Below are 19,058 nucleotides of genomic sequence, written 5' to 3'. Positions count from 1 at the left end.
AGAAATGAAGGGCTGTTGTTTGACGGATATAGAGTCTCAGGATTGCACAATAAGGTTGTGCACAACAGTGTGAATGTCCCTAACACTACTGAACTAACTATACAGTCAAAAATAGTAAATTTTATATGTTGTTTTTCACCACAATTTTAAGAAAAAGAAGCAATATTGGCAGTAATTGAACACCATAGCCATCCCAAGACTGCACTGCTGGTGCCTTTTCCAAAGCTGCTGCAATTCCAGAGTCTGAAGAGTAGCAGCCTTGGGAAAGCTGTACTTCAGCAGCAGCCGGACTGCTTAGAATTCCAAATTCCAGGCCTCCCTCAACTGCACTGGCATCCTATTTTTAGTATATGGAGATCAAAGTCGTCGCTCTTTAACTCCCTTGGTAGGGTACAGGGAAGTAGCCTTTTAGTCCTCATAGTTTACCTGTAAACACCGTAAAAAGGAACTTGCATTTGTGGGGTCCATTGGTGCCCTCCACCAGGCCAAGCCTTCAGAATCACCCTGTAGGCCTGTAACTCCAGCTAGGCGGCTAGGCCGTTCTCTAACATGCGCTTAGGAAAGGTTATTTTCGCGGCAATCATTCACATTCCTCAGATCAAAGTCCCTTTTCCAGACAGGCCTGAGCAGGTGTTCTGTCTGTTAGCAAGCAGAAAGCGTGTTCTGGAATCATGGACTCGATTTTCAAAGCGCAAACAAATGCTTGTGGAACGAATGGCCCCAGGTGGAATGAAGCTTGTTCTCTTGTCTTCCTGAATGACCCGGGGACTAAGCAAGCCGCCGGTGGGGTGCATGTGCTATTAAAGGTATTCCCCATTTCCCTCATCTTTCTCCCTTTGGGTTTATTTGTAAATCATACATTGATTTCCTTGCAGGGGTCAGTCCTGCCCCATCGCGCCCTGCAGCCAAGACGTGCCCTAACTGCCGGGACGCTGAAGGCCCCAGCCCGGCCTTCAAGTCCACCCGGCCTAGAGAGGGCCCCGCGGCTGGGATATGCCTCAGACCCGGGTTCCCGTTCCTCCCCCAACTGCCACTCGTTAGCTGTGTGACCGCGGCCAGCGCCTGCTCTGTCCTGAGCACGGTCCCAGTATCCGAAATGGAGCTGGTCCACGTCTGCCCCCTCTCCGCCCCGGCCGCGCCCCGCATACCCCGGAGCCTCCCGTGACAAACCCCTGACTGCAAAACCTGGACGCTGCCCCCCGCCTGGGAGCACGCCCCGCAGAGCCGGGGACAACCAGACCCGCACGCGGCACGTGACCTTCTCGCCCGCGCGGCTAGCCCGCCGGCATCGGGGCGTGGCCTCACAGGACAGCTCTGCGGCGATTGGTCGGGGGCGGGGCCAGGCGGACCGGAGCGGGCTGTGATTGGCCGGGGGCGTTCCAGGGCGTGGCCGCGAGAGGGGTGGCCGCGGGCGGGGCCGGAGGCGGCGGGAGTCACGGCTGGCTGTCCGTGCACCTGAGAGCCGACGCCCGGGTCTTCGAAGCTGCGCCCGCCGCCTTCCCCGTCGCCATGAGCCGCTTCAAGGTGTCCAAGTTCCGGCACATGGAGGCCCGGCCGTCCCGACGCGAGGTGAGCCCTGCCCGCAGGACCCGCGCCCCTGCCCCTCCCCCTCCCCAGACCCGCGCGGGGACCCCCGAGCCCTCCTGCCCCGGGGCGCCCCCTTCAGGCCTGGGCCAGGCGTCCGGGTTGTTCCGTCGCACCCGGAGGGCAGAGTCCGGCGCTGCCTGACCCGGTCTCTCTCTCTCTCTCCTCTCGAGAGACCCGCGGTTCGCCAGCTCCCCCGCCTCGCCCTGGGACCCCCAACTGGTGTAACCAGCCCGACCCGGCGGAGGCCTGAGGCCTGCGAGGCTGCCTGCCTTCTCCGCTTCCGGTTGGCCTCACTGGGGAGCCGCGGCCGGGCGCTGCTGGCACGAGCTCCTCCCTGCCGCCCCGATCGGCCCTGCCCGGGGCTGGGGTGTGGAAGGGATGCCTCTCTCTCCCCTGGCCTCCGCGAGTCCGGGTGTGTCAGCTGAAGAACAGGAGCCCCTCAGACAGAGGCGCGCCCCTCCCTAGGGCTTCCGCCGGCGCTTCCTTCTCTCGTGGCTGGCGCAAGAGCAGCTCTTCTCTTACTGGGGTGATGCTGCCAGGGGCTGGGTGGGGTCTGGGGAGGCCCAAGGAGGTGGAGCCCAGAGGAAGAGCTGAGCCAGGTGTTAGGGGGCGTCTCAGACCCCCGGAAGGGCAGCCGGCCTGATGAGAGGTATGCTTTAGAGATGCCAGCCCTGGTCTGCTGCTCCCAATGTTATTTGGAAGGCTTAGGAACTGACCTCTAGTAACCCCATCAGGAGCAAAAGCACAGCAGGGTAGCCTGGGGCAGAAGCCCAGTTTTCATCCTCTGGACGATATTTCCTCTGTACTTCCCCTCTGCTCCTGAAACCACCACTGTGAACACGACCGCACTTTCCTTCCTCTGTACTGCCTACACCCCTGTGAGGGAGACAGCCAGCAAGCAGACAGGCCTTCAAGGGCTCTGCAAGTTGTAGTAAGTGCCCTGAAGAACACAGGAGCTAAATGGCCACGTGGAGGTCATTCTCAGTACAGTGGTCAGGGTCAGCTGCAGGGAGGAGGTGACATTTAAGCTGAGACCAGAAGGGTGAGAAGCAGCCAGATACAAGAAAAGTACGGTGGAAGAGAACCTAGCAGAGGAATGGAAGGTGAGCCCTGGGTGGATGGGGGGCAGTGTTGGGGAAGCAGGGTGTGTCACATGAGTCCAGAGCTGTCCTGCAGAGCTCAAGGACCACAGGAAGAAGTTGGATGGTTTTCTTTAAAAAAAAAAAAAAAAGCTTTTAAAAACGTTTATTCGTTTTTGAGAGAGAGAGGCAGAACACAGGTGGGGGAGGGGCAGAGAGAGGGAGACACAGAATCTGAAGCAGGCTTCAGGCTCTGAGCTGTCAGTCCCCAGCCTGATGCGGGGCTCGAACCCACGAACCGTGAGATCATGGCCTGAGCCAAAGTCAGATGCTTAACCGACTGAGCCACCCAGGCCCCCCCAGTTGGGTGTTTTCTGAGTGCGGTTGGGAGCCATTAAAAGGTTGAAAGTGGAGAGCATTGGGTAGAGATTGGCTCAGATTTGCATTAATACCGTCTTTCTGAGTGCCATCAGCGCTCCTTGAAAGGGTCTCGAGTATACTTGATGGGCCTTGGGGCTTGTCCCAGGTGGGCCTTAGTCCAGCAATGTAAACAGTCAAGCATGGGACCAGGGATTACAGAGAAAGCTTTAAACACTTTAGGTTAGGGAGAGGGGAGGACAGGTGATCTGTTCTCCTTTTCAGAGATATTCCCCGTCACTCTGAACAGTAAACATGAATCAGGAGGAAAAAATAATGCAAGAAGGTAGTGTTCTACCCACGGCAGGTGAACACTGAAATAGAAACTTGCACGATGGGGGTGGTTTCCGGCATGCTGTGGGTGGGTGGGCTGGAAAACAAGGCCGCTCCGGTGTCAGGAAGCAGGCAGGAGTGTTGTACAGTGCTCTGATACCAACAGAGAAAACATGTGGGCCTTGTTGGTCTTAGTTTCAGAAAAAGTGCTCCTCTGCCCCCCGTTTGTGGGGGTGTTAACATTATCATCTTTTCGTGGAGGTGCATTGCTCACCTTTCTATGAGACTTTGTGGAGAGGCCTTGGTTCTTCCCCTTTCTGAGCTTGAGTGTTATCTCCTGGGGCTCGTAGGAGACACCCCCTGTACTTGGTGGAGGCCTTCAGCAGTGCCCTGGAGGAAGTTGAGTCTATCTTCTGTCTTAGGTGCTCACTTCTGCTTTCTCTGCTTCTCTCTCTCCCTTTTAACAGAAACAGTCCCCTGACCACACACACTGTTCAGTTGCCTTCTTGACTTCATTTAGCCTGAGGTCACTTCTGACAGCCTTCTCACCCTTATTAGAGATTTGATTTAATAGACAAAATTGTTCCCTCCATGACTTAGGTTATTATTTCAGGAACATTTTGAATATTCTAAGGGAGTGCGTGAATGGGGACAGGGTTGGATCTAAAGGAATGCATTTCTAGTGGTGCAGCTTTAAGGTCGAGTTCCCTGCATTATAACACACCCCCTGCTTTAGTTACTATCAGAGGCCTGTCCATCTCAATTCTTATTCTTTATTTTCAGGCCTGGATCGGTGACATTCGAGCAGGAACCACACCCTCGTGTAGGAACCATATCAAATCCAGCTGCCACTTGATTGCGTTTAACTCTGACCGTCCAGGTAGGAAGGTGGACATAGATTCATACATTATCATCCTAATTAGGATGGGGCAGAAGGGCAGACTCATTTCAGGTTGGAGGCTTAGGGGATCCTCATGGGGCTCAGAGGTCAGCACCATGAAGGGCCTTCAACCCCTACAAACTGCTCAAGTGCAGTAATCAGATTGATTTTGATTAGGGCATGTGTGTATACTTTGTATAAACTACACTGGCTGTGGGTTTGTTTGTTTTTGTTTGTTTGTTTTCCCCCTGGCTGTGGTTTTTAAGAGATTGGCCAGGAAGACACCGAGGGGACTGTCCCCTTTGTTTTCAGCTGATCCCCATATGCAGCCCCCTCCTCATCTGGGGGCCTGAGAATGGCTCAGGTCAGTAAGAACACCAAGATTTGAAAAGCTCCCTATGTCACTCGGGACTTTTTTTGTTGCTAGCGTTAACTCAGACCTCAAACTGACAAAAATCGGGTACCTCTTTAGCTCATATAAGTAAAAGGTCCAGAGGCTTCTCTAGAGGCTCACATATGCCATTGGCCCTGACCTGTGTCCTGTCTTTCGCCCCCGGTGCCCTTGAGTGATAGCTTCTTTCTCAGGTAAAGCTGGGAAAAGGGGCAACCGGTGGCCCTAAGCTGGCCTCGTATGACCCACAATGCTAAAAAGACCACCTTTTCCCCAGTGTCTTCTGTACATCTGATGTCACAGAAGGTTCTTGTAGGGGGTAAGAACCTAACTTTGGACTGACTGTGTCCAGAGGGTTATGATCTTATGATTGGTGGAGGCTCTGGGAAGGTCCAAGGCTGAGCTTTGGGTCTCATGTCCTCTGGGAGCCCTGGGCAGCAGGCCTGATGTCGGAGCCTCCATGTGTGTTTGACAGGTGTGCTGGGTATTGTGCCTCTGGATGGCCAAGGAGAGGACAAGAGACAGGTGGCCCACCTGGGCTGCCATTCAGGTGAGTGGAAACTGGACCCAGGAGGTCTGGAACTTGCTCCTCCCTCCCTGGGTGCAGGGACTCCTACGGTCCCATGGGTTCCCAGTCCCTCTTGCTGTCTTCACTGTGCATTTGTGCAGATGGTGTCCATATTGGAAGGCTGGGTCCTGGCTGGGAATTCCACTTGGGTGGAGAGAAGGGAAGCTGAGTGCTGCAGGTGGTTAAGCTGAGAAAGGGGGTTATGCACTGGCCAGCCCAGGCTCCAGGCTGATGCTGGCTCCCAGTCACTGTAGAGGACTCAACCCTGTGGAGTTCTTAGCCCCTTGTGCTCTCCTGGAACCCAGGAGGCCACCCCTCACCACCAGCCATCCTCCCCAGCAGGGCTGCTTGGGGCCCTTCAGGGAGGGGTCTGGCTGGGCTGCAGGGCTGCAGACAGGCCCTCACAAAGAGAGCTTTTGTCTGCTGCAGCTGCTTCTGGGGGCGCCCGGCAGCCCGCCTGGCAGTCCGCCCACTCCAAGAGAACGGCTTGCTCTCCCCGGACTGCGGCAGCCCTGGCCCAGCTGCCTCGTCTGTCCCTCTGCAGCTGCGGCGGAGGCTGTGGGCCAGTCCCCCTGGCTTGCTGGCGTTCCTGGCCGCCTGGCCGGCGACCTCGGCTGACAGAATGGGGCTGACCCTGGCTCCCCAGTCTGAGTGTGCAGCTCAGCATAGGGGTCCAGATGATGATGACGGCAGCTAACAGAGTGACGGTGGCCAAGATGGGTCAGGAGCCGTCTATGCACTAAGAACCTCGTCCATGTTTTCTCATCTAATTCTTTCTTAAAGCTCTTTACAACTTTACTGAGGTATCATTTATATTCCATTGATATTACTTGTTTTCAGTTAATAGTGTGATTACTTTTACTAAAGTTACAGAGGTAGGGGCGCCTGGGTGGCTCGGTCGGTTAAGCGTCCGACTTCGGCTCAGGTCATGATCTCACGGTCCGTGAGTTCAAGCCCCGCGTCGGGCTCTGTGCTGACAGCTCAGAGCCTGGAGCCTGTTTCAGATTCTGTGTCTACCTCTCTCTCTGCTCCTCCCCTGTTCATGTTCTGTCTCTCTGTCTCAAAAATAAATAAACATTAAAAAAAATAATAAAAAAATAAAGTTACAGAGGTAGGTATCTGTAACCCAGTGTTAGGACGTTTCCGCAAAGGGTCCTCGTGCCCCTTTGCAGTTACTTCATTTCCACCTCTGGTGCCAGTGGATCCTCTTCCTGCCCCTGCTGCCAGGGTCTTGGAGCTCCCTCCGCTGCCCGGCCAGCTGCTGTCTTTGTAAATAGTCTTGTGAGGACGTGGTCACGCCTCTTCATTGACATTCAGCCTGTGACTGCTTTCTCCCAGCAACTACACAATTGAGTAGTTGTGACAGAAACCGTCTGGCCCTCAAACCCTGAGATAGTTACTGCCTCCCCCTTTGCAGAAGACGTTCGCCAGCTTTTGCTCTACAGCGCAGCCTTTTCTGGACACTTGACATAAATGGAATTACACCACACGTAGTCTTTAAAATCTGGCCTCTTTCACTGAGTTTCGTGATTTGAGGTTCGTCTGTGTTGTAACACGTGGAAGAAGTCTGCTTTCTCATCCACTCTTACACCTTATTGAAGTAGATTTTTAACCGTTTTTTAGCTAAGAAAACTGAGGCTTGAAGAGATCGGGAACCTGCCAACACCGGCACCGCGGTTGGCGGAGCCAGACTCGGAACCGGGTCTTGTGAGACCCCTGTGTGCTTGGTGCACTTGACCCATGGGGGAACTGCCCCGGCTGCCGGTGTCTGTAGGTTGTAAGGCCCCGTTACTGGGAGGGCTTTGAGGAGAAGCTGGACCAAGCCTCTTCTGAGGGCTGGTAGCCTCACAGAAGGCCTCAACTGTTGACCTTGCCAGCACACTGCTCCCGGGATAACTTTGGCTCCTGAGAACCTGCTTTGGAGACAGTGGCACACTCTGTCCTCTTAGGTGCGGTGGTGGGGGGCAGTGCGGTGGGCTGGCCTCTGGCTGCCTCCCTGCCTTTGGGGGTGCCTTCTGCCTCCTGGTTCAAGGCCAAGCGGCCCTCCAGCCCAGCTGCCCAGGAGAGCAGACGGCTGGGAAGCGCTGAGAGAATAGTCCTGCGTTCTTCGCTGTGGGGCGGCTGGGTGCTTGCTCCGATTTGGGAGAGGCAGTGCGGTGGTATGCTGAGGATGTAGGTTCTGAAACCAAACTGCCCGCACAACCACCAGCCTGGCCCTTTCTTAGCTGTGTAACTCTGGGCTGGTTACTTAACCTTTCTGTCCCCATGCTCCGCTTGGGGATGATGCCACAGTGCCATCCCGAGGGGTGGTTGTGAGGATTCGGTGAGGTAAATGCACGTACGGAACACTGGCCTGTCAGCTCAGCTGCGCACTCAGGTCGACCCGGTCGCTGCTTCTCATCCCCTTGGGAATGCCAGGTGGCTCTCGCTGGCCACTGCCCTGTCCAGTGTGGAGCCCACAAGCAGGGTGGCAGTGTTCCGGGAGTCTGGGCCAGGGCTGTCCCACGGGGTCCCTGTCTTCACTGCTCCTTGTCTTTGTCTCTTTCGGCCGGGGTGCCCAGAGTCTGGCTCTGGCCTGAGAGGAAAGCATACCTGCTTGACCCCACTGGGGCGGCAGGCAGCAGGGAAAGTCACCGTGCGCCTTGCTCTGGTGATGCAAGCCTGGCCATCATGCTCACACCCCCTGCTGGTTTCAGGAACTGTGGGTTTCCTCTCTGCGCTGTGGCTCACTCTGCGTGCCCCTATCTCCCTCTCCTGGCCTTCCGGAGCTGAGCAGTTCAGGTTCTTAGATTGCAAAGAACTGAGGCCAGCTCCAACTTGCTTTAGCCAAAAAGGGATTTGGAGGAAAGCTTCCAGAACTGAAAGCCTGGGGAGCTTCCAGAGCTGAAGGAGCAGCTGGATGTACAGGCCTTAGGAGGGTCCTGGCTAGGACCTGACGGCTCCTTCCCAGCTGGCTGCCCTCCCCCCAAGGCTAGTCCCTGAGGCACCCTGTCACCAGACCTCACTTCCTGGTTTAATTGCCTTATGAGAGCAGCTGGCTTCTGCGGCTCGTGTCAGGTGCCCTCAAGCCAAGTGTCAGCCCCGGTGGGACCTGAGGAGCAGAGAGCTCCTAGCCTAGGCCCGTCATCCAGGCCCCGCCTCCCAGATGTTCTAACCTGTTCTGGTCCTTCATATTCCCCAGGGCTCCCCGTGCCTCCTCCACGAAGCTGCCCTGACCCCTGACCTTGGGGTCCCCCTGCGTGCTCAGTCCATGTTTTGCCACGTCTGCAGAGACGTGTGAGGTGGTGAGGGTCTCCTAGGGCTGGGTGGCAACTGTCTGGTTTGTGAATACCTCGTGGGCCCAGAGCAGGGCTGGTACTCGCATTCATTCACATGCTGATGTGCTGAACCCCGCATTGCATTCTGGGTTTTGAGCAAAGGCAGGTGCTCAGTAGTTTGAGGAGCTTTGTGTCTGTCATCCTGCTAGCTTCCTGACGCAGGGCTTTGCCCGTTCTGGGGCATGTATATCACAGGCAGGGGTTTCCAGAAGTGCCTTTCCTTGTGGGCTTTCAGCCCGCCACCGTGTGGGCAGAGGTGTCCCCTGTGAAACCCTAGGCTGCGGTTCTCTGCCTTGGGGAGACATCACATCGGGCTGGAAACAAAGTTCTGGTGAGTTCTCATGAGGCCCATGTCAGTCGTTGCTCTCCCACAGACTTGGTCACGGACTTGGATTTCTCTCCCTTTGATGACTTTCTTCTGGCCACGGGTTCAGCCGACAGGACGGTGAGTGGAGCTGCCGGACAAGTTGCTCAATGCGCCTCCCCCTCCCCTCAAGGGCCCTCAGCCCCTCCACAGGCCTCCAGGGCTGGGCTAGCCCAAATTCTCAGTTCCTTGATCTACACCAGCTCCCGTGAGCTTCTGTGTGCTTGCTGGGAGCTGTGGCCCTGACTTGCCATTCTGCTGCTTGGCTGCCTAAGGAGAGCAGGGCTGGGGTGGTGTGGGACATTGAGGAGACAGAGCAGAGCCCCACTCCGTGGCTCCTGTCTCCCCCACCCCTGCCTCTAATTACACCCTATGATCCTGGGCTGGATTACCCTGGCTTTCCTAACACAGGATACACAGCCTCTATGTCCAGGTACAACCCCTGGGGTTGGGGGCAGCCCTGAGCAAGACCAGCTGGAGGCTCTCCCCAGCCCTGGGCTCACCGACCTGCTGTTTCCCGTAGGTGAAGCTGTGGCGACTACCGGCCCCTGGCCAGGCGCTGCCCTCGGTGCCAGGGCTGGTGCTGGGCCCTGAGGGCGTCCAGGTGGAGGTACTGCAGTTCCACCCCACCGTGGACGGTGTCCTGGTGAGTGCGGCGGGCACCGCCGTGAAGGTCTGGGATGTAACCAAGCAGCAGGCCCTCACAGGTACGGGCCGCGCTGGCCTTGCCCACCCTGGGCGGCCCCCCGGCTGGACGGCACTCTGTTGCTTTATGTTTTTGCTAACGTGAATTTTAAAATCTGTGTTAAAGTTTCATGTGTACGTGGTTTGAAAGGTGGTAAGATTCCGGCAGACGTATTACACATGCTCCATCCGTCCCCACTTCCTGTAGGCATCTGTTTTCATTTCATGTAGCTGTTTTTCTTCCATATGTCTAAATAACTTCCTCATACTGTTATTTCTCGAACTGTATGTCACTTCGATTTTGAAAACAAACGTCTGGCTGCTTCTCTGCCAGGCGGGGATTTTGCTCTCTTACAGCCCCTTCCCCCACGATTCTCTCGATTTCACGACCTAGCCTGTCTTAGTCCATCCCGAGTCCAGCTGCTCTAACACACCACCACAGCCGGGGCGCTCATTTCTCGTGGTTCCGGAGGCTGGACGTCCAAGATCTGGGTGCCGGCAGGTTCCGTGTTTGGTGAGAACCCACTTCCTGGGTCACAGATGGTCGTCCTGGTGGTGTGTCCTCACGTGGTGGAAGGGACGAGGACACTCTCAGGGCCCCTTTCTTAGGGGTACTAATCCGGTTTGGGAGGCTTCACCCTTGTGACCTAATCACCTCTTTCAAGCCCTGCCTCCAAACACAGTGGGAGTTAGGCTTCAACTCGTAGGGCGATACAAACATTCAGACTACGCATAGATGATGACAGTCTAGAGCCCGATTGCTCAGTGAATGGTTACGACCCTGCACTGTGACCCCCACGGAGCCCTGGCGTTCTCTGGTGATGCCACTGAGTCGTTTCTGCCGAAGCCCTGACACACTCATCCCCTTTTTTAGGGAAAAGACGCGAGGCTCAATGAGTTAAAGGACAGCCTTGCCTTCTAGAACTGTGCAGGGTGACCAGGGCAGGACACCAAGGTGGTGTCCCCATCTCTGGGGCTGGGACCCAGGGGCCAACCAAGGGCCCCCAGTAGCATAAACTACACACAGAGAGCTCCTGGTACAGTCAAGGAGACCAGCTTAACCTTTGGAGCAGAGGTGAAGGTTACCAGGCAGGATGTCACTAGGGGGTCACCCAGCTGTAACTGCTGCATCTCAGGTCCTCTTGTGCTGCCACTGTGCTGAGGGCCTTGCATGTTGCAGATGAGATTAAACAACTTGACCAAGAACAAGGAGCAAGTGGGTGGCAGGGCTGGGATTGATCTCGGGGCAGTAAGCCCTGGCATAGTGGTCCTCTGCTGCTGCAGAACAAGTGATCACAAAACCTAGGGGTTTAAAACAATTAGGAGCATCTGTTTATGTCACAGTTTCTGAGGGTCCAAGATTTGAGAGCTGCTTAGCCGGGTGGTTCTGGCTAAGGGTCTCTTACGAGGCTACAGTTGAGACACTGGCTTCGTCATCTGAAGACGTGACTGGGGCAGGAGGCTCAGCTTCTCAGAGGGTTCATGGACACAGTGCTGGCTATGAGCAGGATGCCTCAGTCCTTGCCATGGGGCCTGTCCCCGGGCCGCCTGAGTGCCCCCACAGCATGGCGGCTGGCTGCCCCTGGTGGACCGTCTGGGTCTCTCTCCTTGCGTCCATAGCCTCAGGTGTCCCTTGGCTTGTACGTGGCGTCTTTTCCGTGTCTTCGCATCGTCTTCCCTCTGTGCACGTCCAATTCTGTGTCCACATTTCCCTTTTCATGAGGACCAGTCATACAGGACTAGGGTCCACCGTAATGTTACCAGCTTAACTTGATCTGCAAAGACCCCATTTCCAGATAAAGTTATAGCGCAGGTGTTGAGGGTTAGGATGTCAGCATCCTTGTTTGTTTTTTTTTTAAGTTTATTTATTTTTAAGTAACATCTACACCCCACAGGGGCTCGAACTCATGACTCCCAAGATCCAGAGTCACATGCTCTTTCAATATTGCCAGCCAGACGTCCCAGCATCTTTTCGTGAAGGAGACAATTCAACCTATAATAGGAGGAGCATCAAAGAATTTGTGGATATATTTCAAAAAAAATTTTTTAACGTTTATTTATTTTTGAGAGAGAGGGAGAGGGTGGAGGAGGGGCAGAGAGGTAGACACAGAATCTGAAGCAGGCTTCGGGTTCTGAGCTGTCAGCACAGAGCCTAATGTGGGGCTCGAACTCACGAACCGCAAGATCATGGCCTGAGCCGAAGTTGGATGCTTAACTGACTGAGCCCCTATGCCTATGTGGACATATTTCAAAACTGTCACACTGGGGAAGGAGCAGGGGTGGCCCAAGCAGAGTCCAAGGTGGGAATGTGGCTCAGCCACGGGGTGGTGTCACTTAGGTGGGGTGTGTTGGTGAGTGACTGGAAGTAACCCTGGGTGGGAAGTGAGAGCCCGTCTGAGGAGCAGGGAGCCTCAGAAGGTTTTTGAGTGCAAGCGTGGCCTGCTGAGGGCAGGGCTAAAGGGAGAAGTCCTGGGTGCAGTGCAGCGTGTCTGGGAGGACATGCACCTCGTGCTCTTCACGCAGGAGAGGGGCCCTTGCAACTCCGGCCTGCGCCCTGGGAAGTTATCCCCAGCTAGGTCCTCCTGCACCCGCTTCCCTGGTGCTCCCATTGCCCAGGGCAGGGTGGGGAGACACTAGATGTCCTCCTGACCTTGGTTGCTTCTCTACAGAGCTGGCGGCCCATGGGGACCTGGTGCAGGGTGCTGTCTGGAGCCGGGATGGAGCCCTGGTGGGCACGACGTGCAAGGTAAGCAGCTGGACAGTGAGACTTGGCTCCGTGGGGGGACCAGGGGGACCAAGGGCTTCTCTGAAAGAGAAAATGTGGGGTCTGCATACCTGGGAGATCCTCTTTCCAAAATTCTTTTCTCTGCCTTCTTGGAAGACCCATTTTCCAGGTGGGTTTTTGTTTTTGTTTTTGTTTTTTTGGTGTCAAGTTTTATTTCCCATTTGGTTCATTAGACAGTAAGTTCCAGGTGTTGGCCTGTGCTCTGCAGTCAGCGGGGCCGCTAGACCCCAAGCAGCCCCTGCTGGAGGGCAAGGTGGTCGTGCAGCAGGGCATGGTTGGCTTGCTCCGTCTCCGCTGGTGCACGCCCCTTCCCAGGGACAGCGAGGTGGGGCCTCCCTCGCTGAGGAGGAGGGGACAGGCGTTCCAGGCAGAAGCACCAGCTGGACAGGGTTCTGGGTTGGGGCTGTGACCTCCCCCTCCAATGAGAAGCCCTCTCTGCCCTGATTTGCATGCCCTTAGCTCTTCACAGAGTGAGGTCGAGAGGGAGGGAAGGAGGAGAGTGGTAGGAGATAGTCACCACCGGGAGTTTTTACTTTATGGTTACCAGAGGAGCATAGTTTGTGCCTGTTTTACAAATTTGGCACAGGAGTGGAAAAGTAAAAAAAAATCACCTGTAATCCTCCCCCCCCAGGGGCGATGTCTGTCACCATCTTGACATCTTTCTCTCTGAACTTTTCTTGGGCATGTTTTCCTGTATGTGTTGAGATCGCACTCTCCACGTTACTCTACCCTGTGTTTTACGTTCTGTGTAATATGTATGTTTTCCAGTTCATCAGTAATTGAATGAACATCACAGAAAATATTCTATCATTCAGATTTACGAGTTCACTTGAGTTATGCTGTTACAAGTTATAACATCTGAATATATTTGTATACAGATTTTTTGAGGGGTTTTGTTTTTTGTTTGCAATGTGACTTTCTTAAATTAAAAAAAAAAATTTAAGATTATTCATTTTGAGAGACTGTGTGCACACACATGGGGGAAGGGCAGAGAGATGGAATAAGAGAGAATCCATAGCAGGCTCTGCACTGTTAACACAGAGCCCAACGTGGGGCTCGAACCCACGATCCGTGAGATCATGACCTGAGCCGAAACCAACAGCTGGACGCCTAGCCGACTGAGCCATCCAGGTGCCGCTCAACATGACTTTAAAAAAAATTTTTTTTTAACATCTATTTATTTTTGAGAAAGAGGAGGAAAGAAAGAGAGAGAGAGAGCGCACACGCATGAGCCAGGAAGAGGCAGAGAGAGAGAGGGAGGGAGACACAGAATCCAAGGCAGGCTCCGGGCTCTGAGCTATCAGCACAGAGCCTGATAGGGGCTTGAACTCACGAACCGTGAGAGCCAAAGTCAGACGCTTAACCAACTGAGCCACCCAGGCGCCCCTCAATGTGACTTTCTTAGCTTAGAAAGCTTAGGGGCCGGCAAACTTCTATAAAGGACCAGATAGTACATACTTTGGGTTTTGCAGGCCACACTGTCTCTGTCGGTGCCGTTTTGTAACAAGGAAGCGGCTACAGACAAATGTAAATGGTGGGCATGTCCACGTTCTAGTAAAACTGTATCTGCAGAATCAGATCTCGGGTTGTGGGTTGGATTTGGCTGACTTGGCCTGAGGGCCTTAGCTCCCTCTCCCCCCACCCGCCACCCCGGGTCTAGATTTTTACCAGGGACATTGCTGGCTTGGAGGTTGTGAAGGTTTGTCAGCTGGTTGGTAGATTTTCCCTAGCTGTCTTCCAGAGGAGTAATGCCAGCCTCCTGGGGCTGTGTGTGGAGGTTGTGGTTCCAGCCTGGGCTTTGGGAGGGGACTTGGGTGTCTGTTCCGCCCTCTGAACCTGCTGCTCTGCCGCTTCTCATCCGAAACGCGGGGCAGCAGGAGCACCGGTCCCGCAGGCGGAAGCCCTGCCGCTGGGCCCCTGCCCTTCTCTGGCCTTAGAGCTCCTCCAATGGGTGCCTGAAGGGCTCAGATCTGCAGCTGTGACAGAGGATAGTGGGAAGGTGCCTTGGCTTCCCCAGTAGCAGAGCGGCCCTGAGCAGATGAGGGCAGCATCCTCACGGGAGGTGCAGGTGTGGTCTCCACCAGTATGAATGTTCTGATGTTAACGGCCCTCGCCCGGACCGGCCTGCCTGGGGTATGGCTGTGGGGCTCAGGGCAAGCCGGGGCCACCTCTCTTAGAGCTCTCTCTGGCCACAAGGCTGGATGGCTTCCTGGTGAGGGGGATCCCGCCAGTGTCCACCCATGGCCTGCAGGTGTGACTTGGATGGTCGTTCACTTAAGAGCTGCGGCCCACAAGGCCAGTCCAGGCTGCAGCCTGGAGGGAGGTGGCTTCTCTCGGTCTTGCATCCACTGCCCTGTGTCAGCTCCAGGCCCCCAGCCCAGTCGCAGGTAGGATGTCTGAGAGTCAGGTGTCTAGAGGCTTGACATGGGTCACTTCCTGTGGAGCAGTCAGAGAGACCCCTCCCCTCCACAGAGCTCACAGCCCAGCACGGTGGTTTCTGGTTTCCGTGAGGCTACAAAGAGTTGGATTAGGATGCAGGCTTGTCTCCCAGGGCTTCTGCCGTGTGAGGAGGCAGCCAGGTGAGGAGTGCCAGCAAAAGGAGCTGCGGGCGACCGCCGGCGAAGGGAGGCGGGTGGGGCGAGGGCGAGTATGAGGCCAGCTGAGAGCAGTGGGCATGGGGGAGGGGGGAATCCAGCAAGAGGGGGTGGAGCTGGCGGGGGGGCATGGGGAGGCCATGAGGATTGTTGCAGCCCCTAGGAGAGGGGGCAGTGCAGGTGCCAGGCCTCCGGGACTGGAGACGGGACTGGGTGACCGAGGGCAGGGAGGAGGGCCTAGAGCGTGGGAAGGAGGGTGTCAGCTCTGGGGAGTTAGCAGAGGGTTTACTGAGGAAGTGTGCAGCTGTCCAGGCACTCCTCCCCAGGGGTCTGAGCCCCATTTGCCTTCCAGTTTGAACGGTGGGGTGGGGGGGTGAAAAGTGGCCCGGTCGCAGAATGCCCCTCTGTGTCCTGCCACCTCCTGTCGGCGTGATGAGTCAGCTTCCTATAGGCTGTTGTCTCCTGAGGATGAGTGAGTGTGATGAGGCCACAGCTCGGTCCGATGGAACTCTCCTGCCCCTCTCGACCCAGGAGCCTGAGATTGTGGAGTAGGAACCACTGGTTCCCCACATGGGTGGCTGGAGTAGAGCCCTCCCCCACGCCCACCTCTGCTTTCCTGGACCTGGGTGCTCTACCTGTGGGGACACAGCACCTGACATTGCCGCATCTGGGTGCAGCATCCTGGAGGGGACGCTGTCCTACAGGGTGTGATCTCCACTTAGAGCTGTCAGTGGTGGCTGGGGGCCACCGTGGTCCTGAGTTTGCTGCTGCCCTCTCCTGTCAAGGGGCACCCTCAGGATCCTGGTCGGGGGTCTGAAATGCCAAAACCTTTGGGGAATGGTCCTGTGGGCCCCCCCCCCCCAATGACTGAAGGTCAGGAGGAGGTGTCCTTGGGTTTGTCCTGAGCACGTGGGGGAGCCAGTGAGGGGCCCGCCCTCCGCAGGAGGGGGCTCTACTCAGACGGGTTGCAGGCTGGGCTCTAGGTTTATACACAGGACTGCCTGATTTGGGTACAGCGTGGGGGACACTCTGCTTCCTCTCGGGGCTTCCCCCTCTCCACACCATCTCCTGCTGGCTGTCTGGTTCTGCCTCCCAGGACCCCTGATTTTACCGCAGAAGCCCCTTCCTGTTCTCTTCCCAGCTCCTCCAGCTGAGGGAAATGCAGCCAACCACTAGGGGGCGTGTCGGCCTCACGGATGGGCAGGCAAGCTGCGATCCCGCTCCACGTGGTCCGGTTGTGTCTGTGAGCCCAGTGACGACATACACCTTGGCCACCCAGGGCCACCCCCTCTGCCGTGGCCCAGCAGGCCAGGCCAGCCTCCAGTGCCCAGTCTGACCCCTGGTGTGGATCCAGTGTTGAACCCCCTGCATTTGGTGGCCCAGCTGCCTTTGGGGAGCACCCATGCGGCAAGAATTGGGACTCTGACCTGTGAGACGTGTTGCTATCACTTGTCCTCGTCCTACCCGGGGCTTAGGGGTTTGCCCAGGTCACAGAGCCCGTAAGTGCTGGAGTTGGCATCCAAACCCAGGCCATCTGTCTCTCCACATGGCTCCTGGTGGGAGTGGCCCCTGTTGCCAGGAGACTTTCTCTCTCTCTCTCTCTTTTTGAAGTTTATTTATTGGGGTGCCTGTGTGGCTCAGTCTGTTGGGCATCTGACTTCAGCTCAAGTCGTGATCTCATGGTCACAAGGCTCATGCGTTCGAGCCCTATGTCAGGTGCACTGCTGTCAGCAGAGAGCCTGCCTCTGATCCTCTGTTCCCTTCTCTCTCTCTGCCCCTCCCTGGCTCACGATCTCTGTCTCTGTCTCAAAAATAAATAAACATTTAAAAGTAAATAAATAAAATTTATTTACTCATTCTGAGAGAGCAGAGAATACAAGAGGGGGAAGGGCAGAGAGAAAGAATCCCAAGCAGGCTCCTCACTGTCAGCACAGAGCCCAACGCAGGGCTCAAACCCACCATCCATGAGATCATGACCTGAGTCATGAGTCAAGAGTTGGACGCTTAAATGCCTGAGCCAACCAGGCGCCCCAAAGAGGCATTCTCTCTTGCCCATAGTCTCTCAAGATCCTCTGTCTCTCACTGTCTCTCCCTGTTGTCTGTCTCTCGCTGCCCTGTTTCTCCTCGATCTTCTGGTTGTCCTCTGCCCCTCTGTCTCTCTGTCTCTCTCTGTTCTCTCCCTGTTCTCTGTCTCTGTCAGTCTGTGCCTCTCTCCATCTGTCTCCATTGTTCGCTCTTCTCTCGGCCTGTTTCTGTCCTGTGCACCTCTAGACAGCGTCCTCCTGAACTCAAGGCTGTGGGTGGTGCCGCACAGCACGGCTGATCCTGGGGCCGGGCCTGGTTCCCGCATGGCACGTAGCAAGTGCTCTGTGAACTGCGACTGGGAAGACTTTGACAGGAGTGACCCAAGGACCCTGGGACCCTGCCAGCGTGTCAGGAAGTCCTGGGCCTGGCCCTCTCTGTTGTTCACTTGTCCACTTGTCCAGCACTTACCCGCTGCCCCCTCCATTCCCACCGTCTGGTCTCCTGGCATGACCTTGTCTTCCCCTTCATGTCACGTGTCAGCAAGTTCCTGTTTCCACATATTTGTTCATGCGTTTCCACCTCCTTTGAATACCTTTCCCTTCCCAGTGCAAGCTCTGCCTGTCCTTCAAGGTTCATCTCAGCACCCAAGCGGGAACCAGGCAGAAACTGAGCAGCTAGTACCTGGTACCTGGGGTTCTCATGTCCCTCCTCCCTGTCTGGTCTCGCGTTGGTTGGGGTGGTGCATTTGCTGTAGGTAAACCGCTGTTGCTGCGTGAACTGAAGGTCACAGTTTACACGAGGGCTCACTCTGGATGATGCGTTGTAGGGGTTTTGACGAACGCACGACATCACGTGCCCACCGTGACAGCATTATGCAGAATAGCTTCGCCGCCCTAAAGTGCCCTGTGCTTCACCCATTCACCATCCCCCTCCAAACTGCCGGCAACCACTGATTCTTTTGCTGTCTCTCAAATGTTATTTGCCTTTTCGCGGATGTCATGTAGTTGAAATCATACAACACACAGCCTTTCCAGATTGGCTTCTTTCCCTTAGTCAGGTGCACTCGTGGGCCCTCCATGGCTTTTTGTGGACCAAGAGCTACTTCTTTATGGTGGTAAAAAACGCATCATAAAATTTGCCATCTTAACCATTAAAAAATTTGTTAACACTTACTTTTGAGAGAGAGAGCACACGTGTACATGAACACGTGTAAGTTGGGGAAAGGCAGAGAGAGGGAGACAGAGGATCCGAGGCGGGCTCCACGCTGTCAAAGCAGAACCCACCGTGGGGCTCAAACCCACGAACCGTGAGATCATAACCTAAGCTGAAATCAAGAGTTGGCCGCTTAGCCGACGAGCCACCTAGGCGCCCCTTGAGCATTTTTTAAATATACGGTAACATTAAGTTTATTTACATTGTTGTGAAACAGGTCTCCTGAACCAAAACTCTATACCCATTAAACAACAACGTCCCTTTGCCCCCTCTCCCCGCTAGCCCTCAGTAACCGCCATTCTGTTCCCCGTGTGTGATTTGAGCTACCTTAAATACCTCGTGTAAGTGAATCATAGACGATTTGTCCTTTTGTGGCTGGCCTACTTCATTTACCCTAATGTCCTGGAGGTTCATCTGTGTTGTGCTATGTGACAGGATGTCCTTCTTCAGGCTGAATACCATCCCATCGTATGTGGGGACCACATTGTGTTCATCCGCTCATCTGTCAGTGGGCTCTTGGGCTGCCTCCACCTCTTGGCTGTTGTGAATAATGCTACAGTGAGTGCTGTGAATAATAACGTGAATAACGAACATGGGCACCCTCTTGGTGACCCTCTTCCCGGTTCTCTCAGTATACGCTAAGAAGTGGAATTGTTGGATCATAAGGTAATTCTGGTTTTACCTTTTTGAGGAGCTGCAGCTCTCTTTTCCACAGCGGCCACACTGTCTTATGTTCCCACCGACAGTGCCCAAGGCTCCCAGCTTTTGCACTTCCTCCCCGGCCCTGGGTCTTTGATAGTAGCCATCCTAATGGATGTGAGGTGGTATCTCCGTGTGGTTTTAGTCCTCATTTCCCTGATGATTAGTGATGGTGAACGTCTT

At 55.3% G+C, this 19,058-nt stretch overlaps 1 protein-coding gene across 2 annotated transcripts in view; it reads left to right on the top strand.

Annotated features, from left to right (window-relative positions):
• The first annotated feature begins 1,430 nt into the window (after positions 1-1,430).
• Positions 1,431-19,058, top strand: part of LOC115504352 (mitochondrial import inner membrane translocase subunit TIM16) — a 66,125-nt gene continuing 48,497 nt past the window's right edge. Inside the window, exons 1-6 of one of the 2 annotated variants that reach the window (XM_030301282.1) lie at positions 1,431-1,569; positions 4,140-4,236; positions 5,103-5,177; positions 8,887-8,957; positions 9,400-9,583; positions 12,230-12,306. In XM_030301282.1, coding sequence (XP_030157142.1) covers positions 1,510-1,569; positions 4,140-4,236; positions 5,103-5,177; positions 8,887-8,957; positions 9,400-9,583; positions 12,230-12,306 — 564 coding nt within the window. In that variant the 5' untranslated portion in view covers positions 1,431-1,509. The remainder of the gene's footprint in view (positions 1,570-4,139; positions 4,237-5,102; positions 5,178-8,886; positions 8,958-9,399; positions 9,584-12,229; positions 12,307-19,058) is intronic. The other variant, XM_030301280.1, reaches the window with a different exon arrangement.

Source organism: Lynx canadensis, chromosome E3, assembly GCF_007474595.2.
Source record: "Lynx canadensis isolate LIC74 chromosome E3, mLynCan4.pri.v2, whole genome shotgun sequence".
NCBI classification, from domain to species: Eukaryota; Metazoa; Chordata; class Mammalia; order Carnivora; family Felidae; genus Lynx; species Lynx canadensis.
The sequence above is the reverse complement of the archived record's forward strand: the minus strand, read 5'-3'. Positions and strand labels throughout refer to the sequence as shown.